The sequence below is a fragment of the Sciurus carolinensis genome, chromosome 2 (assembly GCF_902686445.1).
Source record: "Sciurus carolinensis chromosome 2, mSciCar1.2, whole genome shotgun sequence".
In the NCBI taxonomy this organism is placed as follows: Eukaryota; Metazoa; Chordata; class Mammalia; order Rodentia; family Sciuridae; genus Sciurus; species Sciurus carolinensis.
Genome location: NC_062214.1, coordinates 171,469,659 through 171,496,078, shown reverse-complemented (window position 1 = coordinate 171,496,078; position 26,420 = coordinate 171,469,659). Strand labels below are relative to the sequence as shown.

General features: G+C 40.1%; 1 protein-coding gene across 2 annotated transcripts in view; it reads left to right on the top strand.

Moving 5' to 3' along the window:
• The first annotated feature begins 253 nt into the window (after positions 1 to 253).
• Positions 254 to 26,420, top strand: part of Zfyve1 (zinc finger FYVE-type containing 1) — a 57,088-nt gene continuing 30,921 nt past the window's right edge. The window contains exons 1-2 of one of the 2 annotated variants that reach the window (XM_047541585.1): positions 254 to 467; positions 1,978 to 2,881. In XM_047541585.1, the coding sequence (XP_047397541.1) occupies positions 2,399 to 2,881 (483 nt within the window). In that variant the 5' untranslated portion in view covers positions 254 to 467; positions 1,978 to 2,398. Of the gene's footprint in view, positions 471 to 1,977; positions 2,882 to 26,420 lie in introns of both variants that reach the window. The other variant, XM_047541584.1, reaches the window with a different exon arrangement.

Below are 26,420 nucleotides of genomic sequence, written 5' to 3'. Positions count from 1 at the left end.
TCTCTGAAACCTGAGAAAACCAGTCAGTGCAACGACTCCAAGTCCCGAAATGCTCGATGGCCTGCCTCCACCGACCGCTTGCAAGAGCTGCGCTTGAGTCTGGGAGTTGTAGTCGCCTGGATCCTGCACTTCCGGGATGTATGGCAGAGGATGTACCTCGAGAACTACAACTCCCAGGAGGCTGTGCGTGTCCTCCAGCCCCCCGGCGTCGGGCTCCGCCCCCTGCCGCTCCTCCCTCCCGGGGCTGCAAGGCTCACGCCTTCCTGTTAGTCTGAGCTGGGAGAAGTTCACTCCGATCAGCTGATCCCAACTGACAACAGGAGAGGAGGAAGCCCGGGAGGCAACGAAGGAGAAGTGGGGCGGAGATGGAGATGTGGATGGATCCACCGGCGCCCTGAGGAACAGCCCCCGCCCCCACCGGCGCCCCACCGCCCCCAGACGCCGCCTCGCCGCGGCCAAGCAGCTCCGTGGTGGGATCCCCGAGCCGCCGCGGGCAGGGCTGGGAGGGCACGGCCCTGCACCGGGCGAGCTGTCGTCCTGGGGCTCCGGCTGCCCCCGGGAGGAAGGGGGGCCGGGTGCGGCTCGAGTGGGGGTGGGGTGGCATAAACAATGGATTCGGCTCCGGACTGTGCCGGCGTGGGGGGGATTTTGGGGGGCCTTCTTTGTTCTTCGGCTTCGCTCCTGTCCCTTAGGTTGTGGTTGTGTTGTCCGGGAAAAAGGAAGGGTGAGGAACCCCGGGTTGGAGAGAGGCGTCGAGGTGGGGGCCCGAATGGGCAGAATGTTTGCTTGGCCTCGTGGGGATGAGGTGTTTTGAAGGATGATTTTATGTTTTTTTCATTTGTGACAAGTTTTGATTTTCGTTTCCGTTTTAGAAGCAGCCTGGGCACGACTAGAGGTTAGGGTGTAAATAAGGTCCTTTGGTCACTCCCTTCGCCTTCCTTGTTTATCTCAAAATAAGATTGATAGATTGATTACTGTGGGAGAGGAGTGAATATCTGAAAGGGCGACTTCACACTTGGTTGGGGTGTTGGAATGGGGGGGGGGTCACAGCTAGGGGGACCGAGTAATTGTAGAAGTTACCAAAGCCCCTATCCTGCCCCAGTTATCTTTTTTTCCGAAGTTATTTTTAACTTAGTTTTTGAATGACCAAGAGAAAAAACTGTTTTTACTCACTATTGGCCTGTCTTTGCCGTGGGCCATAGTGCAGGAATCCTGCCTCCTGTTGCTCCCCCTTTTTTTTTTTTTCCAGTTTCCGAAAGAAGGGACAAAAGGAAGTACAATAATTGTTATTGTTTTTGAACTTGAAATTGTGATTGTTGTTTCCAGCTTTAGAGGCCTTACTAAGCGTCTGTCTAGAGTTGAAACAGTACAGTTACAAGGATAACCAGATCTGCCCAGGACTTTGATAGGTCTAAAGTTTATTGTTATTAAATTTTTTCTTTAGCTTTTTATAGGTCTCTTTCTCCACCTCCTAACTATGAGGTGCAGATGGGGGTGCAGAGAGTTATTTTTCCAAGGACAGTTTGCCTAGTGATTAAAAAAAAATTATGGACACAATGCCTTTATTTTATTCATACATTATATATGAATGAATAAAATAAGAGACTCGAACCCAGTGCCTCACACATGCGAGGCAAGTGCTCTGCCACTGAGCCATAATCCCAGCCCCTGCCTAGTGATTTTGATTCTAAATTTAATAATTACATGATCAGAGTGTCATCAGTCTGGGGAATAGAGCAGCAAAGTCTTAAATGCCCTGGGCCTATAAGTGATGTTTGTTTTTTAAAGGAGGAGCCTTACCTTTGATTTTGGGAAGAAATTTCTAGTATCAGAAAAAGCCAGTGTAAGTTTTACCAGCAAAAATGAGAGTTCTCTTTGTAGTTTAGGCTTAGTATTTAATCAGTCTTTTTGTTTGTTTATCTAAGGTGCACTTCTGTTTTTTAGATGAGTGAAATCCTTTTCCTTCCTCTATTCTAGGTATGTCCTGAAATATCAACTTGAGATTGAATTATACTGAAAACTCCTGACCACTTTATTTCATTACAAAAACTTTGTGGCTGAGGCACAAGAAATGAGCCCACATCTGTGAACCCATCACAATTCTGATTGCCATCAAAGACTGTCGAATTCATTTGACTGCTTCTTTGCCTGCACTTTATGAAGGATGAAACCTTCAAACCAAATCAATGTTGCTGCTGTTACAAGAATCTTGGAGGCAGAAAATTAAAAAAAATCAACCATTTGTGAGTGTGTAAAGAATTGTAATAGGACAGGTTTTCTTTTATAAGGTGTTTAGAAGCCTGTGGAAGTTTTGTGCGGTCTTCAGACTCTGTTTTTGCTCCTTGGGAAAGTTCAGTGACTCTTATATGGTGGGTGTGCTTCTTTACCAGTCTGAGTTATGAGTGCCCAGACTTCCCCAGCAGAGAAGGGCCTGAATCCAGGGCTGATGTGCCAGGAAAGTTACGCCTGCAGTGGGACTGATGAAGCCGTCTTTGAGTGTGATGAGTGCTGCAGTTTGCAGTGTCTCCGCTGTGAGGAGGAGCTCCATCGGCAGGAGCGCCTTCGAAACCATGAGCGGATAAGACTCAAAGCTGGCCATGTCCCTTACTGTGACCCCTGCAAGGGCCCTAATGGGCATTCTCCTGGTGTTAGGCAGAGGGCAGCTGTGAGATGCCAGACCTGTAAAATCAACTTGTGTCTGGAGTGCCAGAAGAGGACTCATTCTGGGGGTAACAGGAGGAGACACCCCATTACTGTGTACCATGTTAGTAAGGTCCAGGAGTCCCTGGAGGGGGAAGAGATGGATGAAGAGACCAAGAGGAAGAAGATGACTGAGAAGGTTGTGAGTTTCCTCCTAGTAGATGAAAATGAAGAGATTCAGGTAAGCACTCGGGTGTGGTGGGATTCACATGACCTTGGAGCAGATCTGTTGTTAGAAGGTAGCTCTCAAAGAGCCCAGGAGGAGCTCACTTTTGTTGATGTTGTTGTTATTGGGAATTGAACCCAGCGGTGCTTTACCGTTGGAGTACACTCCCAGTTCTTTTTTGTCTTTTTTTATTTTGAGATAGGGTCCTGCTGAATTGCTGAGGTTTTGCTGAAATGCTGAGGATGGCCTTGAATTTGGGATCTGCCAACTTCAGCCTCTTCTGCTGGGATTATAGGCTTGGGCTGTGGAGCCCAGCAGAAGCTCACATTTTAATCATTAAAAGCCAACACTTCTAAGGGCTTAGAGTCAGGTTTAGTTACGAACTTCATGAGTTGGGGATGAGTTACTTCTCTCTGAGCCTTAGTTTCTTCATCTGTCAAATGGGAACATTGCCTGTGTCATTGGGCTGCTGTGAGGATGAAATGAGACTGTAAAGCTTGTTGCATTCTAAATGCTCAGTATATACCAGGTGGTGTTATTATTATTCGACAGAACTGTTTTAAAATAGCTTTCTGAAAGAGAATACTTGGCATGTTGTGTGTAAATGTCTGTGATGAAGGACTGTGCATATCCAGGGAAAGAAATACTAAATGGTAGTGTTAGGTAATAAGGTATGAGCTTACTGTCTTGATTTAGAGAGAGAAGTCTTTACAAAGTGCTTTTTAAGGCTGGGGTTGTAGCTCAGTGGGAGCCTTTACCTAGCATGAACAGGCCCTGCGCTTGATTCCCCAGCACTAGCTCACTCTCCACCCCACTGCAAGAAAAAAGTGTCTTTTATAAGGACAGTATTCTTTCCACATAGCCTCTTCTTTTCATGTAGAGACTTCTTAGTCGCTGTGGCAAATCCTCGAGTCTGAGTCATTTATAAAGATTAAAGATTCATTTAGCTCACAGTTCTGGAGGCTGGGAAGTTCAAGAGCACAACACTGGCATCAGGTGCGGGCTTCTTGCTGTATCATAACATGGCAGAGGGCATTACAGGATGAGACAGCAAGCATGCTACTGTTCAGGTCTATTACAAAGCCACCAGTCCCATTATCCCATTATGAGGACCTCAGCTTGATGATCTTGTCTAACTCCAGTTATTTCCCAGAGGTTCCACTTCTAAATACCATCCACATATGAATCTGGAGATTAACTTTCAACCTAAATTTCGGAGGGGACTTTTAAACCATAGTAATTTCTAATCAATGGAAGCCAGTGTGGACATCGAGAACAACTAGAGGATATTTGATTTGAGTTGCGGGGAGCCATGGGTGAAGCTAGGAGATGGTAATATCTGACCAGGGAAGAGGTAAGGTCATGTCTACATATTCCAATGGGCTTTCAAGGGAAGACACTTGAATTCACATACTAGTTCACCATTCACTGACTGTATAACCATGGGCAAGTTATTTCAATTCTGCAACTCAGTTTCATGTCAACTTTATAGGATTATTGAGAGGATTCCGAGAGATTAGGAATGGAAAGGACTTATTCAGAGGGCCTGGCACACAGTGTCCAGTATGAGTTTTTTGTCAGTATCCTTCAGGTATTGTGGTCCATTCAGTACTTGTGTGGTGATGACTAATCTTCAGATGGGAAGATTACCTGTGTAAGTTACCATTTACCTCTTACCCACTAAATGTATTTCATCTCTACTTTTTTCCTCCTTGGGTAAGCTGGTGGAAAGGAATAACATCATGATTCCTGTGTACTTCCATTGTCACTAAATACTTTGCTAACACAGACTTTTCTTTATTGGTTTGAGAGGAACTAATAGAGTTATGGAAGAGTGACCCAGATCCCATTCTGCCTCCCTTGTCAGCAATAATGTCTTCATTATGGATTATGCTCTAATTGAGCGACATTGTGGACTAAATATTTTATAAATGGAGCACTTGGATTTGGATGATTCTTATTGGTTTTGCTATCAATTCGTCTTAATGTCAGTCTTTGGAAAGTCACAGTTTATATTGTTGGTACTTTCCTAAAGTGAGAGTAAGATTTGGGGTTAGCCAGTAATCCTTATGAATATCATGTTGACATTTTTAAGAAGAATGTGTTTTTGAGGAAGAAGAATGTGTATTATTATTTTTTAATAGTGATTTATGTTCCTTAGAGAATTAGGAAAGTGTATAAAAATGTAAATGGAGATGACATTTGTCCTTCATCTTTTTTTTGTGTGTAGCATATCATATGTATGTAACAGGTCTGTGGGTAAAAAGACTTCTGCTTTTCCTCTCTGTAAATATTGACCAGTTCCCTGGAAATAATAGAGTTTATTAATTACGGGCAATATTGGTTGGAACTAATAGATTAGACACAGAATTTATTCATTTTAGGTGAACATTCATTCTCACAGTCATAAGTAGATAAATTCTTAAGGAAAATAGCTGCCTCAGTTTTCTGATGGGTGACTGTCCAAAACAATGAGAGAGATGATTGTTTGATATGAATCTAGATTATAAATTCCTGGAGAGTAAGAGAATTTTTTTGCCCTGTACAGTGCCATGTACAATGGTAAGCACATTGTTAGGGCATAAATTCTTACTGATTAACGTGTGACATCATAACTTAAGTTTTTCAAAATGGGTATCACACATATAAGTAGTAAAAACTCAAAATAATATAAAAGAGCATATAATGAAAGAGTTTCCTTCCTACTTTGTATCCTTGTATTTTTTTTAAAGAACAATCACCGTTAATAGTTAACTGCATGCCCTTATAGATTTTTTTATGTATAATTATAAATATATTTATTTTTTCCCTTTTAAGCAAAAATGGAACTTAACATTGCGTGCTGTTCTGTACTTGCCTTCTTCCTGCCTCCCCACCATTTGATGCTGGAGATGGAACCCAGGGGTGTTCTATATTGTATACACTCCCAGCTCTTTTCTTTTTTTCTTTTTTTCTTTTTTTTAATTTTGAGACTAGTTCTCACTGAATTGCCCAGGTTGACCTTGAACTCCTGCCTCAGCTTCACAAGTAGCTGGGATTACAGGCCTGTGTCACTATGCTTGGTTGTTCTTGCCTTTTTTTCACTAAAGGATATCTTGTGGGACTTTTCATACCAGGACATTTAGGTCTATCTCATTATTTAAAGGATGCCTAGTATTTATTTGAGTAACTTTTCTGTAATCTAGCCTATTAACCCATTATGTCCTATCATTCTACATAGAATTGAAAACTTGGAACTTAATGGGTTACTGGATATTTGATTTATTACAAACAAGGATGTGATGAATATCCTGTATCTGTATTTAGAAATGGAATCTTTTGTAGATGATATGTGAAATTTAAATACTAGTTATTGGGCTGAGGCTGTAGCTCACTGGCAGTGCTTGCCTAGCACGTGTGAGGCACTGGGTTCGATTCTCAGTACCACATACAAAAATAAACAAAAGAAAGACATGCTGTCTATCAACAACTACAAAATTTAAAACATATGTTAGCTATTACCATGGTTATGAAACTCCCTGCCCCCCAGTCCTGGGGATTGAATCCAGGGGTGCTCTACCACTAAGCTACATCCCAAAATTCTTTTTTAATTTTGAGACCGAGTCTTGCTAAGTTTCCAAAGCTGTCCTTGATTTGCATTCTTCTGCTTCAGCTTCCCAAGTAGCTGGATTATAGGTGTGCTCCACCATTCTCAGTTGAAAATTCGTTTTCTTAATCTGAAGTACTTCTGTGAATATCCCCTCATTTCTGGTCTTTTCTCATAATAGTTAAAATTTTACTTTGTTGTTAGGAACTATTCTTTGTACTTGTATAAGACCATTTAATCATAATGATAATCCTATTGTTTTATCTATTATTTTCTTATTGTTGTTATAACAACTCATCACAAATCTAGTGCAATTAAAACTACACAAATTTATTCTGGTTCTAGAGGCCAGAAATACTAAAACAGGTTGGTAGAGCATTCCTTCTAGAAACTGCAGGGCAGAATCTATCTCCTTTTCTTTTCTAGCTTTAAGAGTGTGCTTGCATTCCTTGGTTTGTGGCCCTGTCATCCCACTTGAAAGCCAGCAGTGTAACATCTTTTTAATCCCTCTCTGTTTCCATTGTCACATTTCCTTCTGTCTCCTGGCTTCTTATAGAGATCCTTGCGATGGCACCCACAAAGATGATCCACCATAATCTTCTGATCACAAGTTCCTTAACTCAGTCAATCTTCAAAGTTCCCTTTGCCACATAAAGTGACATATTTACATGTTCCAAGGATTAGGATGTGGACATCACTGGGGAGAAGCCAGTATTCAGCCTGCCACACCCTAGGAAGTAGATTGTGTTTCAGAGATGAGGACACTGAAGCACAGAGACAAGTAACTTGCCAAGATCAAGTTACAGTAAATGGCAAAGGATTTGAACAGAGGCATCTGACTCTAAAATCCTAGCTTTTAAGTATTATACTTCTGCTATCTTTGACTAAATAATACAACTTTCAAATTAAACTTCAATATTGTGGTCAACAGTACCAGTTCATGGTTCTTCATGGTGGTTGTGAGGATCAAAGGAAACATAATTCTACACCTATGTAAGAGACAGTGTTATTGAAATATTTCTTCCTTATAACACTGAGGACTCAGAATTAGGTCCTGTTTTTTTTTTTTTCCCCTTTCATGTTTCTAGGCATTTATGGGTTTTGATAATTTTCAGTTTAATCCATTGGGATCAGTTTAGCACTTTGTAGGCTGCTGCTGTTGTAATGTGGTTTCCTTAAATCCTGTGGCCTAGAGTTCCCTAACATTTGTTGCTTGTAATTCAAGAATTACTCAGGAGCTGGGGTGGTAGAGCACTTGCCTAGCATGCGTGAAGCACAGGGTTCAATTCTCAGCATTGCTTATAAATTAATAAAATAAAGGTTCATTGATAATTTTAAAAAAAAGTGAAAAAAAAGAATCACTCAGCTTCTATTGGAAAATCTAAAAAGATAAAATTTTTTTTTTTTTCTTTGCAGAGGCAAAAATGTTATTCTTTCCTTATCATTTGAGTGTGTGCTCCACTGGTAAATTTGAGGAGAGACTGACTTTGTATGTCAGAAGTAGGAAGTCATGTGTGGTTCTTAAATTGACATCTTTGGCCTGCTAGCCATCACATTTTTTATGTTATATGCCATGCACTTATTGGGTTCCAGGGACAAAATATTAATAAGGCATGGCTCATACTTTCATAGAGTTTACCTTCATATGGGGAAAGCAGATTCACACATATAAACACATAAAAAGGGCCAGGGGCATAGCTTAGTGGTAGAGCCACATAACCACAATCCCCAGTACCACAAAAACAACAACAAAAAAACAAAAGGATGGGTTCAGGTGTAGTAAGTATTATTAAGGAAGAGTGAGTTGGAAGTCACCATTTTTTAATATGTAAAGTTTTAGTTGTAGTCGGACAGAATACCTTTATTTTTATGTGGTGCTGAGCATGGAACCCAGGGCCTCACGCATACTAGGTAAGTGTGCTGCCACTAAGCCAGTACCCCAGCCCGGAAGCCACTTTTGCAGGTTGGTCAGAGAAGCTCTTATTGTAGGAGTGATTTTTAAGCAGACACCTCTTTTTACTAATTGGGGAAGTCCAGATGGAAGGGACTTGGGGAAAAAATCGAAGGTGGCATGCTTGAGGTGTAGAAATAATGCCTGTGTGGCTGGAGTTAGCTGGTAGAGAGTGATAAGGAAAGAGGCATAGAGGTAAGCAGGTGCCAGATACAGGAGGTCTTGTGGTCCATGGAAGGAAGTGTGGATTTAATTTTAAGGGGAATGGGAGGGATGAGACTGAGGAGGTCATCTGACTTGGTACAAATTTTTAAGAACCATCTCTTGACTTTAGTGTGTAGACTGGACTGTAATGATTGTAGGAGAAATAGAGAGACCACGTAGGAAACTGCTGTAGAAAGTGAAATGGATTTGGAGTTAGATGGGGAAGATAGAGGAATGAAATCTGGGACAAAGTCTGGAGGAAAAAATTAGAAATGATGATGTATGGGGGGACGAGTGAGAATTTAGTAGTGACTCCTAGGCATTTGGTTTGTGCAAATGCCACCCACCTAATGCTCCAGATTTTACTGACTTAAATTGATAAGATTAAGTACTTGATTTATATAATAAGAGCTAAATTAATGTCATTTTGTATTATCTAAAATAGTGGGTATCAACCAGGAGTGATTTCGCTCCCCCAGGGGCCTTTGGCAATGTTTGGAGACATTTGTGTGTCACAACTGGGATTAGGAGTTATATGCCACTGGCTGGCGGGTAGAGTCCAGGGTGTTGCTGAATATCTTACCTACAGCATAGAATAGCCCCCCACAAAAAGAATCATCTGGTATAAAATATCAATAGTGCTGAGACTGAGAAACTGATCTAACAGATAAAGATTCAATCTAATAAGGGATCTGGATCTTAATGAAGTGGAATATATATCTGGGATAGCCAGGTACAGTGGTACAAGCCTATAATCCCAGCTGCTCGGGAGAATAAAGCAGAAGGGATTGCATGTTTGAGGGAGCCTCAGCAATTTAGCAAGGCCCTAAGCAACTTAACAAGACCTTGTCTCAAAAGAAAAAAAGGGTTGGGGATGTGTCTCAGTGGTTAAGTGCCCCTGGGTTCAATCCCAGTATCTAAAAATAAAAAAGATATATATGATAAACATATCATATGTCATATGTGTATGTGTATACACACAGACACAAATATATACCTATATGTGATAATCTGTGTATGTATCAGGAACAAAAAATTTAACCATATACCAGCTTTTCCTTCTCTTGGTTCTGTTCACTTCTCAGAAATAATCCAGCTGGTGAAATGAGTTTGGAATATTTTGTTACCTCTGTAGTCGAAATGGTTAGTATTTCTGGGTTGTATCCGTTGATTTTTCTAGGCCTCAGTGGATCAGTACTAGGAAAACCAAAGGACTTAAAGATTTAGAGCCTGGTAATAAATAAATGGTCCACAATGACAAGTCATCTATAATCTTCTGGAGCCAGAGGGAACACCCTTAGCTAATCACTCAAGGTCAGAATAATAGTTTCTAGCAATTAGGGTTCTTAGTGGAGGAAGAGGATGGTATTTTCCTATTTGTTGGGTCTCAAGGAAGTCAGACATCTTGTTTTGTCAGATATTTACCAATCAAGGGGAGTAAAGGTGAAACACCAAAAGGGATTTTTCACCTTCCTTCATTTTTGTATTAAAGAAACAAAAAACCTACCAAAATTTTACATAGGTTTTTCCTTTTTTTTTTTTTTTTAACCAACACTCCATTCTCCTCTTGATCTCTCTTCTTCAAACTTCCCATGACTGTCCTTTCAAGAGAGCAGAGCAGAGAAGCTTCACCTCCTTTGCCTTGGGAGACTGGGACAGCAGTTGGGCCCAGGAGCTTTTCATGGCAAAAATCTCCTGCAGTGAAGTCCTCATGCTGACCTTGCAGGCTGATAAAGAAGCCCAGTGACCCAGGAGAGGCTAATAAAGTGGCCACCTGGCCAGGCCCTCCTGGACTCAGAAGTAGTCTTGTGCTTTCTTTGAAATGGGAGTCCAAGATGAAAGTCTTCTGTCCTTCCCGTCAGCCAAGTCTATGGTCATCTTATTGAGACCGTTCCTTTAAGAAGACCCATCACGTTGCTTGGCTGCTTCACTTGTTTACAGTCCCAGAATAGTGCTGCCCAAAATACTGGAACTTTTTTTTTTTTTTTTTTTTTTTTTTTAATTGGCTAAAAGAGGCGTAATTCTAGTGGGATTCAGGAATGGAAAATAGCAGAGAGTGTTTTCTTACTGTATGGGAATTCTTCACCGCAAACTAACCTTGCTGTTCTGCCACAGTTCTGTGCTGCATCTGTCTTAGTCTCTCATCTACTGTTGGCCTCTGGTCCTGTCCTCCCTGTGGTTCCTGGTCTAGGGTAGCTTCTTGGGGCTTGTTCTGTCCTGGCCCTCTGTTTCAGAGAGGCTGGCAGAAACCCCTCGGGGCTTCATCTTGGTCAGTAGGTTATGAACCAGTGAAAGAATAATTTTCTCCATCGTTGAATTTTCCCATTTTTCATTTCAAATGGCCAGACCATTACAGTGTAAGGATTAATTTTTGGTGTAGTGTCTGGTTACCCCTTTGGCAAATTCTGCTAAGAACGTGAATACATTTACCATGGGTTTCTTAAGTGCCAGGTTTAAAAAAAAAAAAAAAAAGTGACAAAAAAATGTAGACCTGCTTGGGAGCTTGCTAGCCATCAAAATAATAAACCATAATTGGATGAGTAGCAGAGTGTCCCTCCCCCACCAACGTCTTTCACTCACAAACCCAAGTAAAAGCCCCTTTGTTTAGTGATGGTGGTAGAAGGGGAGGCATTAAATGGGATTACTGGGAAACACAGGGCTGAGGATGACTCAGAGCAACAGAAAGATGAAAGAGCCCCTGTTATGTGCCTTCGGTTTCTGCTTAGCATCTTGTGAGCTTGCTGAGCCTTGGGCTCATTCAGATATAACAGATTCCTGGCATTTAACCTGGGCGACTATTTTGTTTAGTACCAGGATGTTTAAAATTTGACCTACATAAGCCATTGAAACCACTGTGAGTCAGCTTTATAGGGAACCTCTCTTTAACTATTTTAAGTTACCTCCAGTTTATGTGCTTCTCTTTTTTCTTATCAGTTCCTTGAAGTGATTTATTTATTTATTGTTTTAATTGGACAACCGTTTAACTTTTCAAGCTTGGGTTAATATAATAGGTAGATTTCATATTTAAGTTGATCTTATATTTTTTCCTATGGAGCATTCACTGGCTGTACCACCCTTGAGTTTATCAGAGATTATTTAGCACAGAAGCACTTCTGGTGACTGACTGAACTGTTCTGGATTCTTGCCTGCCTTGGTAGGAGCTCCTATGAAATCCTCTCTATCTGAGGTTAGAACTGCTAAATATATTGAGTCCTGTTTATCCCCCTGGTATTAGGGATTGAGCTCTGGGGTGCTCTACCACTGAACTATATCCTCACCCTTTTTAATTTTTTGAAATAGAGTCTCACCAAGTTGTTGAGGCTGGCCTCGAATTTCTGATCCTCCGCCTTAACCTCCTGAGTAGCTGGAATTGCAGGTGTCCACCACTGCCTCTGGCATATTGGGCACATTTGATTGGTGATGGGAAATCAGAGGAAAACTAGTGGAGAGATCATGAAGAAGGGAAGAAAAACATGGACACAGAAAGTTCAGACATGAAGAATTGGAAGAACTTATGGGAAGAGACATGTAGGGGATTTCTAGAGGCAGGAAAGGGTAGATTCTCCCTTGGAAGATGTGTTCGTTCATTGCGCCCCTCTTTTCAAGACCTTTGCCAGCAATTAAGAGGCTCTATTTGACTGGTTTATGTGGTCAGCCTGGTGGTGACTGGGATTCTTGGGCAGAGATGTGTACCAGCCATATGTAAGGCTCTGACATCTGTTTTGACCTCATTGTAGGATAATTTGACCTTTTGATAGCTCCTGAAATTGTTACGGAAAGCTCGGTCCTCGCCTCTGATGCCAATCCAATAACACAGACATGGTTTTGAGAAAAAGGAAAGTTTTATTGCTTCCAAGGAGCAAAGGAGAAACATAGGGGACTCCTGTCCTAGAGGCTGATTCTCCCCATCAATAGGGAGCTTTTAAAGAGGTGATTCAAAGGCTCTGTTCCACGTGTTCTTTGTTGGAGTTGTAATTCTCTTGTTAGTGGGGGAGTCATTTCTGAGGTCTGGTTCCATTCCTAAAGTCTGGATTCCTTGTTCTTATGGTGGGTATGTACAGGAACAGCTCAATCTGCCTAAAATGGGGAAGAAAGGTAACCCTGTTTCCCCTGAGATTAGGGAGGAGGAGAGATTAGAGAGGAGCAGGGAAAGAGGAAGAGAAAGAAACATGTCCATTTAAAAAATAAATTGCAGTGGCAGAGCAGCAAGGGCTACATTCAAAGCATAAAGTGAACCACTGTAACAAAATTGTTTCTTCCCTTCCTGATCTTGAGAAGATTATTACTGTCTTTTTGAGAAAACCTAATTCTACATTGTAGAATGCATAAGAATGACAGTCATGGGCTGGGGAGATTGCTCAGTTGGTAGAGTGCTTGCCTTGCAAGCACAGGGCCCTGGGTTCGATCCCCAGCACCAGAAAAAAAATGACAGTCAGATCCTGGCACAGACACACCAGGTTTAAGGGATAACATGATCCTGACCAACCCAGTAGTCAAAGTATATTCTAGAAATTTCTCTACTTTCCAACTCAATTGCTTCTGTCTGGTGAATATACTATTACATGGCTACACTGTTTCCTAACTTCTTACAACCTTTTCTTTGAAGGAGCTCAATTCACCTTTCATGTATCATTCAACAATAGCCATAAACATTTTTTGAATTACCAGTTGCATGCCTTATTAGTTTGGATAATCTCTCAGAAAAAAAAGTTTAGTTTTTTTTTTTTTCTTTCTCCCTTCAGTGCTGGAAATGGAACACAGGGTCTCACACATGCTAGGAAAGTGCTTTACTACTTACCTACACCCTTCCAACTCTTAAAAAAAATATATTTTATTTATTTATTTATTTATTTATTTATTTATTTATTTTTGCGGTGCTGGGGATCGAACCCAGGGCCTTGTGCTTGCAAGGCAAGCACTCTACCGACTGAGCTATCTCCCCAGCCCAATTATTTTATTTTATTTTTTTAATGAAAACTCATCAAGATTAAGCAAGTCTGGGGAGAGATGGTAAATGCCATTATTCCCTGGAAAACCCAGCTATCTTCTTTGTCTTTGAGTAGCGGTTATTTGAGGATCCCCCCTTTTTTTTTTTTTTTGGCGTAGCCTTTGACTAATTTGTAGTTGATAGGTCACTCGTTTTCCCCCCAATGTCTCAATAAATTCTGATATTTGGATCTGGGTTATTTGACAGACAGCCTCCCTCCCTTCTTCCTCTGCTTTTTCTCTTCCCCTCTGTAAGGGAATTTCCACGGAACCACGCCAGACACGGGAAATCACATAAGGGAGTTTATTAAGCAGTGTCTCTCTGCAGGGTAAGAGAGAAAATGAGAGGAAAAGAGAAAGGAAAAGAAAGGGCGCGCGCTAGAGAGAGTGGAAAGCCAGGAGTGGAAAGTGTGTAGGACAGACAGAAGAAGAATGGAAAAAGATGGTGGGGAAGCTACAGTAAAACAGTTGAATTCTGCCAGGCTGAGGACCAATATCAGAGAAGGATGCTTGCAAGCTGACTGATGAACTGATAGCTAGCCAGGATGTTCACAGATTGACAAGTGGTTGGGAGGCGGGGAAAGTTACTGCACCTGATGGGCGGGGGAGCAGCTTTATACATTACACCCTCTTCTATGCCTTCCCCTTACTATCCACCCTCAGCACCTCCATCATGAATTAAAAAACTAAATTTGACAGTTCCAGGGGAAAAAAGTTTCTATAGCTAAATATGAATGATTTTAGGCTAATGTACTATTTTTGATTATAACGTATCTTTTTCTTTCATTATCACAGAAAATTGAATTTGCAACATTTTTTGAAAGGGCTGCCCTAAACATTTTGGCTTTAAAGTGCTGCCTTCCTTGATGACCACCATATTTAAAAGAGCAACTCTTATCCCCACCTTGTATTTCTAGTTTTATCTCTTGATTTTCCTTCATTGTATGTTACCATTTGGCATAACATGTATTTTAAAAAACAACTTTTGAGGTATAATTTATGCATGATATAGTGCATACATTTTAAGTGTATAGTTTTATGAATTTTGACAACTCAATAGACCTGTAACCACCACCATCAAGACATGAACATTTCTACCACCTAAAAAGGTTCCCTTGGGCCTCTAGGAAATCATTCCCCAGCGATCACTGATCTGCTTTCTATCACTATAGCTTAAGATTTGAATCTCCTACAATTTTATATAAACAGAATCATGTAGTATTGTTTTGAGTCTGGCTTCTGTCACTTGCAGTGATTTTTTTTTTGGGGGGGGGGATGGGCAGTACTGGGGATTGAGCCCAGGGTCTTGTAAAGCTTGGCAAGCATACAAACATGGAGCTATATCCCCCAGCCCTTCTTATCTTATTTTGAGACAGATTCTCATTAAGTTGCTCAGGCTGGCCTTGAATTTAGGATTCTCCAGCTTTAGCCTCCAGAGTAGCTGGGATCACAGGTATGGGCCAACATACCTGGCTTCTTCTGTTTTTGAGTTTCATCCATGTTTTTGTGGGTTTCAGTAATTCATTCATTACTTTTTTTTATTAAAATCTTTTTTTATTTTTGCAGACTGCATTTTGCTTCATTGTACTCAAATAGGGTACAACTTTTCTTTTCTATGGTTGTACAAAATGTAGATTCACACCATTCATGTAATCATACATATACATAGGGTATTACTGTTTCATTCTACTATCTTTCTGTCCCACACCCCCCTCACCCCTTTTTCCTCTACACCATCCAAAGTTCCTTCATTCTTCTCTTGCCCCTGCCACCCCGCCTCATTATATATTGTCATGCACTTATCAGAGAAAACGTTTGGTCTTTGGTTTTTTGGGCTTGGCCTATTTCACTTAGCATGATATTTTCCAGCTTCATCCATTTACCAGCAAATGCCATAATTTGATTCTTCTTTATGACTGAGTAATATTCCATTGTGTATATATACCACAGTTTCTTTATCCATTTGTCAATTGAAGGGCATCTAGGTTGGTTCCACAATGTAGCTATTGTGAATTGAGCTGCTATGAACATTGATGTGGCTGCATCACTGTAGTATGCTGATTTTAAGTCCTTTGGGCATTCATTACTTTTTATTGCTGAGTATTATTCCATTACATGGAGATACCACAGTTTATTCACTTGATGGATATTTTATGGACCATATCTTTTAATTGAATATTGTCTCTTCTTCCCATTATAATGTAATTTCAATGAGGGCAGTGTTTTTTGTTTTTTTTTTCTTTTCCTTTTTTTTTTTTTTTTTTTTTTTTTGGTGCTGGGGATCGAACCTAGGGCCTTGTGCTTGGAAGGCAAGCACTCTACTGACTGAGCTATCTCCCCAGCCCCTTTTTCTTTTAAATATATATTTCTTTTAGTTGTTGATGGACCTTTATTTTATTTATTTATCTGCATGCTGAGAATTGAACCCAGAGCATCACACAATACTAGGCAAGAGCTCTGCCACTGAGCCACAACCCCAGACCCAGGGGCAGTGTTTTTGAGTTTTGCTTTTTAGTTGAAGTATAAATTGTACAATCTACAGAGTAGCCTTTTTTTTTTTTTTTTTTCCCATGCTGAGATAGATCTCAAGACCTCATGCATGCTAGGCAGTGTTCTACTACCGTGCTATACCCACAGCCCTATTAGCTGTTTTAAAGTGTACAGTTCAGGGGCTGGGGCTGTAGCTCAGTGGCAGAGCTTTTGCCTTGCACGTGTGAGGCACTGGGTTTGATCCTTAGCACATCATAAAAATAAATAAAATAAAGGCATGCTGTCCATCATCTATAGCTACAAAAAAAAAGTGTACAATCTAGTGATATTTGGTACTTTCACACACAACTTTATGCAACTATTCCCTTTATCTAGTTTTTTTCAATTTTTTAAAAAGTATATTTTTAGTCATAGATGGGCGCAACACTTTTATTTCTTTATATGTGGTGCTGAAGATTGAACCCAGAGCCTCACACATGCTAGGCACCACTGAGACACAACTCCAGCCCACTCAGTTTTTTTAAAAAATTTTCCCATATTTTTTATTGGTGCATTATAATGATATTTAACAGTAGAGTTTGTGGTTACGTATTTGTCATGCAGGCTCCTGTTTATCTAGGTCTAAGACATTTTTGTTACCCCAAAACAGTCTTTCCCCATGGACAGTGATTTTTAAAAAAAAAAAAATTTAATATAAGTTTTATTGTTTTCCAGTTGTAAAAATAACATGGACCTAGCATGTGAAAATACTGAAATTATAAAACTACAGAAAAGTAAGAATTTTTATCATAAAAATGCTTAATATCTTAATCTTTTTAAGGTTGCATTTACTTTTTAGAAAACAGCATTTTTGAGGGCTAGGGATATAACTCTTAAGCACTTGCCTAGCATGTAAAGGCCCTGGGTTTTATCCACAGCACCAAAACAAATAAAAACCCCCAGCTTTATTGAGATTTGATCATGCACCATGTAATTCACCCTTTTAAAGTACACAGCTCAGTGGCCTGTAGTATTTTCACAGGGTATGTACAACCATCACCAATTTTAGAGTATTTTCGTCAGGCAGTGGTTTTTGACTCTTCTGTTCATCAGCATTTATATTAGTGTTTGGCACATAGTAGGTATTCAAATATTATTTGTGGAATGAATGATATGAATATCTTGTCCATTTATGGTGATCTAACAGAAGACCTGAAGCTGATCAGGGCACTGACGGTTTTGGCTGAGGGCAGGGTTTCTGCTTCGAAGATGGTGCCCTTGAATGCCTCTTCCTCTGCGGTGTCCTCTCATGGTGGAAGGGATGGAAGGAAGCATGCTATTCCTTCAAGCCCTGTTTTCCCATCCATGACGGTTCTGCTGCTGGAAGGCCTCACCTCTTACTATTGCTACTGTCATGTTGGTGATGACATTACTTTGTGAATTTTGGAGGGGACACATTCCTCAAACTGCAGCATGAGCTCATGGAAATAAATTAGTTATTTCAGCAAGTGGCAACTATGTGCTGGCAACTGAAGGAGATAACAAAGGGGCACTGAGGCAAAGAGCTTGCTCTTGGGAGAGGATAGTGTAGTGATAATAGAAGACTAGCATATAGAAGTAGGGTGAGTAATGGCCAAGTGGGACAGAAAGGGTGCTATCAGAATTCAAAGGATGACATTGCTGGGAGGGTTACTATTATTATTATTGACTTTAAAGTATCATCTGTTGTATTGTTACTTCACCAGTCTCCACTGCCAAATTCCATATGGAATGGGAATTAGGCCCCTTTCACTCTCCACCTCAGACATGAAAGATCTCTTTATAAAACTGTGTCATAGCTGGGTGTGGTGGCACTTACCTGTAATAACCAGCAACTCAGGAGGCTGAGGCAGGAGGATCACAAGTTCAAGGTTAGCCTTGGCAACTTAGACCCTGTCCCTCCCCCAAAAAAGCAAAAGCAAAAGCTGTGTCATCTGTTAAACTGAGAACATCATTTTAGTGAGTCTCTGGTGTAGTAGTAATTCTTGGAATCATGTCACATCATTCTTTTGAAGAAGACTTACTGATACTTTCTCATGCATAATATATGTATTATATAATGTTGTAACTTTTTTTTAATCAAAAAGATGCATCCTTTTGAGGGAAAGGTAGGAAGTAATTGAGTATGTCCAATTACCTCTATTTCTTTCTTTTCTTTTCTTTCTTTATTTTTTTGTACTGGGAACTGAAGCCAGGGGTTCTTTACCACTGAGCTGCAGCCTAGTCCTCTATTTTTATTTCGAGACAGGGTCTTGCTAAGTTGCTGAGGGGCTCACTAAGTTGCTGAGACTGGCCTTGAACTTGTAATCCTCTTGCCTCAGTCTCCTGAGTTGCTGGATTTGCATGTGTGTGCCTCTGCACCTGCCTATCACTATTTCTTTAATGGGTCATTTGTTGGAAACCTTCCCTAAGGAGGGTTTTTTCTTGGGATAATGGGAAGAAATTCTGTGGTAGTAGTGATTCAGCAGTAGTACAGGGCAACAATAACTACAGTGTCAATCAACACTTCTAGCATTTCCTAAACGTCTCCACTGTGCATGATCATATTTAATTGTTGTAGCTAGCTGGTAAATTTGGTTATGTTATCATGTAATAGGTGACAAAACCTGAGTCCTGGAGAAGTTGAATAACTTCTTCCAGGTTATTCTAAAGTCCGAGGGGTTGAATCCTTAATGGTAATTCTTAGCATCCTGTTCCCTCCCCTAGAGAGAATGTAGCATCTAGACATTGTGTACTGTGTTCATTCATTTAACAACTGTGTATTGATTTCTGTTATGTGCTAAGGATATAGTGGTGAATAGCATAGACCAGACCACTGCCAGCATGGCGTACATTCTAGTTGGGAAGTTCAGAGGTGGGAAGAATGGGAAATGTTAACAGAGGTGGTGGGTGGGAATGGAGGTATTGAGCAAGAGAAGGACTGAGTCAGTTTCCCATGGTGTGATTCAAGTCTAGTTCTGTGTGGTTTGTCTAGCCTATTGCTTTTTTTCCCCCCCCCTCTCTGTTTTGAATACTGGGGATTGAACTCAGGGGCACTTGACCACTGAGCAACATCCCCAGCCCTATTTTGTATTTTATTTAGAGACAGGGTCTCACTGAGTTCCTTAGCGCCTCTCTGTTGCTGAGGCTGGCTTTGAACTGATCCTCCTGTCTCAGCCTCCCAAGCCGCTAGGATTACAGGCATTCGCCCCAGCTCCCGGCTTTTATTGCTGTTTCCTTTATTGCTAAGACCCTAAGCCTTTACTAGAGCTTACATCTGTTTTTGTTTTGGGAAAATATGGGTATGCCATGGTGTATAGGGGGCTGCATCTCCCATCTAGAAGCTCTTCTGAAAGGTTTGAGTGTGATGTTTGTCTTGAGAAGGACTGGGTTTTATTCAGATGTAAATGACAGGTGAACTGAGTGAGTTGAGTGTGGTCAAAGAAGCTGATCGTGGAGCTCAAAATGACCCCTTTAAAAAAAAAAAAGGTAGATCATCTACATAGGAACATTCTCTCCTGCTTGGTAGGGTAGTACAGGAGCTACAGGCAATGTCTGAGGCAAAGGTCAGAGGTTACAAGACATGAGAGGGGAATTCCTGACCTCTCAAGTAATAGAACACTTTGGGGACACTAGAGTGGAAGAAAGTGATCTTTGCCCTTAGCAAATGTGCTCAATGTGTTTGTGAGACCAACCTCGTGACTTCAGTCATCTTAAGAAAACATTTGATTGAGAAACAATTGTGTTTTTTACATGAAACTCTATTAACACATACGTGGATAAACAAAGTATATACTCCTTTCAGACTATAATGAAAGGAAACTTTCTGAACTTGCTGTGTTGGGGAGACAAATTTAATAGAACTTTCTGGCAATATTGGGAATGGAACCTCCCTATAGTTTGGACTTTAAAAATAAACTGGCTACTGATCTATTTGACACATTTTAGTAAAATCCTGTTTGAAAATTAGGCCGTGGGCATAAATCATTGCTTGATGTTCTTTTAAATATAATGAAGGTGACCTTGACTTTCTCAAGGAAGAGTCCCTTTCTTTCTCCTACAAGAAAGAAAAATGTTACCCAATTTCTGTCCCTGTGCTGATCTAACATGAGGTCAGTGCTGGACATGAGATGAAGCTTATTACATATCTGTTGTCCATAAGGAAGAATCAGTATCTATATGCATTTTAGGGTACTGATCCCAGTTCTGATAAGAGTGAGAACTATTTCTCTAGTTCTTTCTTCTTCTGAACTCAGCCAAAAACAAACCAAAAAAGCAAAATAAACCTGAAACCAACAAGTAAAAGATATTAATAGGAACTTAATTTTGAGAATAACTGTCAAGTTATTTTTGGAATCTCAATGGAAAGGTATAAAATAACATTGGCCTAGGGATGAAGTATTTTATAAGTACCCAGTTGTGATGGGAGTAACCTGTCTTCCTATAGCTTTTTGCATATCTTGGGGAAGGAGCTGACTGTTGCCTTCTATATCACTGGGAATACCTTTATAAAACTTTAGAGGAATGTCAGGTTGTGGTTGGTACAGATAAATCCTTTTTTTTTTTTTTTTTTTTTTTCCCAGAGAGGCCAGAACTGGAAAGACCTTGATGCTGAGCTACTTTGGAGTGTTTTCTTTGAGGTTTAACTTCTTAAGTCTCTGGCTGTGCTGATGAATGAAACTCTTTAGTTCTGTTTCCATCCCTTCTTTGCCCTTCCCAAGACTACTGGGAGCAGAATCCCTGGGCGTTGGTTCTTCCTGAAATGATTCTGAGGGCTAAGGTGTCTCTTTAGACTGCCATCATTCGGGTCAGAGGTTGACTGCTGAACAGGGAAGGAGGTGTGAGCTGTTGGGGCTCTTACAGATTAACATGGTATGAAATGGTCACATACTGAAAAGCCAGCTATAAGGCCAATATTGGTAACAATAAGTTATTTAATTTATTTCTGGGTACTGGGGATTGAACTCGGGGATCCTTGATCACTGAGCTACATCACCAGCACTCTTTTGTATTTTATTTGGAATACAGGGTCTCACTGAGTTGCTTAGCACCTTGTTTTTTGCTGAGGCTGGCTTTGAACTCATGATCCTCCTGCCTCAGCCTCCCGAGCTGCTGTGATTATAGGTGTACCAGTCTCCAACAACTTATTTTGATTAGGGGAAGAGGAATCTGAAGTGAACACTGAGCTCTTTCATTTTTAGGTGTAGAATCACTTTAGATCTCATCACATTGGAATAGTTCCCGAATAAGTAACTTCTGAGCTACAAGCAGGTGCAAGCCCAGCAGCTAATGCTGTGCACCTGGGTGTTTTCCCAGGGGGCGGTCTTTAAGTTATACTGGCTCACATTTGTGCTAACTGTGTGCTATGCTTTTTGTACACTTAATCTCCTTTAGGTCTCTGAATTTCTCTAGCAGTCATCAGTCTGCTATTATCTTGTGTCCCTGAGGCTTTAGTAGTTAAGTTACTTTTCTAATGCCTTGTGGTGGTAAAGCTAGGAGTGGAATTTGAGTGTTTCTGATTTGCCTAAGATCTGGGAGTCTAGCAAGCTTTGGAAGAAAGAAAGGCAGAGTTGTGGAGGGTGGCCTTGATGCCCTTCCTGCTTTTGCTGTCATGTCAGGACCAACGACTATTTCAGACATGTAGAATTGGGTGGGGTGGCCCTATGGCAGGGTTCAGGGTCAGGGCACTTGTCTCTCTCCAGGAGTAGAGCAGAGTTCCCAGGATCACTCCTTGGGAACAGGCAGAACGAGTAGGGCAGGAGCCTCAAGGCCCCTTCCTTCCTTCATCAAAGGGAATCTTATCTTTTCTTTACCTTTGCCTCTCCTGACAGAAAACCAGTCTTGCTATCACCTAAACAGAAGACTTTCTGAATCAGAGGAAAATGACCTAAGTTAGGGCTGAATTTATTAGTATAACAGGGAGCAAAATAACATGAAAGGCAGAAGGAAGAATGAAGTCTGGTTTTAGTCTGACAGATATTTTCTTACTCATTTATTGATTTATTTAGCAATTATACTATCAAGTCAGGGCAGAGATGGTTATATCCTTATTTTACACAAGAAAATAATGCTGTTAATACATGTTAAATAATTGTCCATAACTTTTCAGAAAAAAAAAAAAAAAAAAAAAGCAGCCTGTGACCTTGAGCTCTTTCTCCAAGTTCTGGACTCGGATGCATATATATGCCCAACGTATGAATTATGTGCTTGACAATACTGCTGGACACCAATGCCAAAGTAATGTCCCCAAATGCTAACAGGGAGTATTAATTTCATCCCAAATGATATATTTATGTGTATACATTGCATACATCCTTTGGAGGGTGTTTAATGTGAATCCTGAGACATTTAATTCTGTATGTAATGGTGCCTACATGCCCCTTATCAGGTGCCTGCTTTTAGATATTCTGGGTAGTAGTTACCTTGACCTCACCTGACTCCACCAGTAGGTGGAGGTTTATGGAGCTTTTGTTGGTCTTGCTAGCCACTTTATCAACTTGGAACCAGGTTGAAATAGGTCCAAAATGGACTGTGCTGTGTGATTTCTTTTTTGTTTCTCAGAATTATCTGCTAGATCACTTAGCCCATTGCCAAGCTTATCAAATGCTACTCTGTTCAGTTCAGTGGAAGATGGGGAAAGTGCTCACAGTTCCTAGCCAGGTGCCTGGCATTCACTCAGTACCTAGGTATTGAGCTCTTTTATGCCTGCGTCCTCTAAGTGCTGTGTGTGTGAAGATAAGATAGACATGTCCTGTGCTTGTGGATCTAATGAAGGGTTTTGTCCTGCAGTGAGCATTCTATAAATTGTTGGTATTATTAACATTAAAGCTCTTAACAGTGAAACAATAGTGGTGTCATTTAATAGAATAATGGGGAGATTACCATCTTGATAAGGTTATAGGAAACAGGAACTCAATATTTCAAGCTCAGTGATCTGTCTGTAATTCTCTATTCTTTATCAAACCAGCAGACTCATGAGAATCAGAAAGGTGTTTTATTCTCTGATGGCTGGAAGATATTGGTGCAAAGGTTTATCACTTCTGTGGCTGGAGTAGACATCACCATTTTGTTTAATTTTATTATTTTTAATTTATTATTTTTTATAATAATATAACAAAACCTAGAGGGGCTTTACCATTGGGCTATATCCCCAGCTCTTTTTATTTTGAGACAGTGTCTTGATAAGTTACTAATGCTGTCCTCAAACTTGCAGATCCTTCTGCCTCATCCTCTAAAGCCACTGGGATTAAAGGCCTGTGCCACTGTGCCCAGTAACCATAACCTTTTTGGGTTAGGAGCTTTGATTTGGGATTCTGTAGTCCAAGGAGGATCCCTGGATCCCCAGTCTGGATCTTACTGGCCCTAGATGTCTTTATTTATTTATTTTTTCTTTTCTTTTTTCTGATACTGGGGGTTGAAATCAGGGGTGCTTTACCACTGAGCTACATCCCCAGTCCTTTTTATTTTTTATTTTTTTGGAGACAGGTTATTGCTAAATTGCTGAGGCTGTCTTTGAACTTGTGATCCTCTTGCTTCAGCTTCACAGTTTGCTGGGATTATAAGCAAGTGCCGCTGCACCTGGCAGGTCCCTTCATTTCTGGCTTTTTTTTTTTTTTTTTCTTTTTTCTTTTTTTTTAAATAAGAACTGCAGTGTTTTTCACTGTTAGCAGGGAATATTGGTTGTATGAAGTTTGGGCAGTAAGTTCAGTAAAAAAAAAAAAAAAAACTGTATAAGATAAAATTCACATACCATTAAAGTCACCCTTTTAAATGGATAAAGAAAAGGTAGTACATATACAAAATGGAATATTACTTAGCTTTAAAGAAGAATGAAATAATGGCATAATGAATTATGGATGGAACTAGAAATATGCTAAGTGAAATAAATCAATTCTCAAAAACCAAAGGCTGAATGTTTTCTCTGATAAGTGGATGCTGATCCATAGTGGGCGGGGGTAGGGAAGATTGAAGGAACTTTGGATTGTGCAGAGGGGAGTGAGGAGAGGGATGTTGCGGTGGGGATGGGAAGGACAGTGGAATGAGATGGACATTATTACCCTATATACATGTATGATTGCACTACTGGTGTGACTCAGCACCATGTACAGTCAGAGAAATGAGAAGTTATACTCTAATTTGTGTACAGTGTGGCAAAATGCATTATTCTACTGTCATATATAACCAATTAGAACAAATTTTTAAAAATGGGGGAAAATCACCCTTTTAAAGTGTACAATTCAGTGTTCTTAGATTATTCATAAAGTTGTACAACCCTTACCACCATGTAATTCCAGAACATTTTCATCACCCCAGATAGAACCTTATACCTCTTCTCCACAACCTCTGGTAACCACTAATCTACTTTCTGCTTCATAAATGTGTTTATTCTGGACATTTAATATAAATGGAGTCATAAAATATGTGGACTTTTGTGTTTGACTTCTTTCACTTAATTGTTTTCAAAGTTCATCCATGTTGTAGCACATAGCGGTACGTCATTCTTTTTTTTTTCCCAAAGTGCCAAGCAAATACTATTTGATAGTCAGTTTCTTTCATTTCACACAATTTTTTAACATTTCTACCTAAATGTTACTAGGTAACAATGAAGTTTTTAATTTCCAAATTTTTTATTATTTGCACTTTAACTTTTATACCTAATAATTAGGGAGTGAGGAAGTGTAAAACTATCAGTTGCCCACTTCAGAAATATATTTAGGGGTTTGACGTACTAATAAAAAATACTTAGAAAATATGATGCAAAATATTACAAATCCTGTAATTGTAAATGTGAAAACATTTTCACATCTTTAGAATAAAATGAATATTATATTGCACATACTTTTCTCATTTTCCCACTCTGTTAGTAAATGAAATTTAAATAAAAGATACTATGAATTTAAGGAAAATCTGCCACTATAATTTTCCCCCCTGAAAAACTAATTGAGATGGTTTAGAATATAGTTTCCAATAGAATCTTTCAGATGTACAATTCCTTCCAAATGCTAGTCTCATCCATTTTCTAACCAGTCAGATCTAGGGAGTAGGGAAATAGTTTTCTAAAAAAACCCTCAAATTACTACTGGGTCAGTAGACATTACTTCAATACAGTGCCATATTGTTTTCCAATAATAGGAATGTGTAGTTTCACTATAGCATTTTAAGCGTCCTCTGAAGTTTAGTGAGCAAAGATTTAGGAAGACTATAGGGGAGAAATGACCCAATCATAACTGTTGCCTAATCCGAAGTCACATAAATAAGATTTTCTGGCAAATCAAGTCAATGTAAGGACACACTTAAGACCTGTCCTTAAGGTGAGAAAAGAGATGTGTAATGACTGAATGGGTAGAAGTGGATTCATTCCTTTTTTAATTTTTTTTAATTTTTATTTTTTTAAATTATTTTTATTTTTGATACTGGGGATTGAACCTAGGGGCACTCAACCACTGAGCCACATTCCCCAGCCCTTTTTTTTTTTCTTAAACTTTATTTAGAGGCAGGATCTGACTGAGTTGCTTATTGATCTTGATAAGTTGTTGAGGCTGGCTTTGAACTCACGATTCTCCTGCCTCAGCCAGGGTTCATTCCTTTTTATGCCTGAATAATATTCAGTGATTGGGGCTAGGCTCTGTGTCACAGGCCTGTAATCCCAGCGGCTCAGGAGGCTGAGGCAGGAGGATCTCAAGTTCAAAGCCAGCCTCAGCGATAGTGAGGCACTAAGCAACTCAGGGAGACCCTGTCTCTAAATAAAAAAATACAAAGTAGGGCTCAGTGGTTGCCCTTGAGTTCAATCCCTGGTACCCCCCGCACTACCCCCCAAAAAATGAGTGTTTAGAATGCTCCTTTTTTTTTAATGCATTCATCAGTTTCATTTTTGTTGTATCCAATTTTTCTCCTTTTTTTTTTTGGCCGTACTGGGATTAGACTCAGGGCCTCACACATGATAAGACAAGCACTCTAACCACTGAACTTATATCCCCAGCCCTGTGTCCACTTTGTGACTGTTATGGATAATAATGTAAACATTTGTGGACATACAAGTTTGGTGTAGACATAAATTTTGAATTCTGTTGGGTATATGCCTAGGAGTAAAACTACTGAGTCATGTGGTAACTGTAACTTTTGAAGGAACTGCCAGACTTCTTCACAGTGACTGTGCCATCTTACATTCCCACACAGCATTACAATTTCTAGGCAAGCGCTCTACCACTGAGTTACATCCCCAACCCAGCATTGCAATTTCCTTACGTCCTTGCCAATACTTGTTAATGTCTTTTTGATTTCAGCCATTCTAGTGGATATGAAGTGATATATCATTATGGTTTTGATTTGTATTTCTCTAA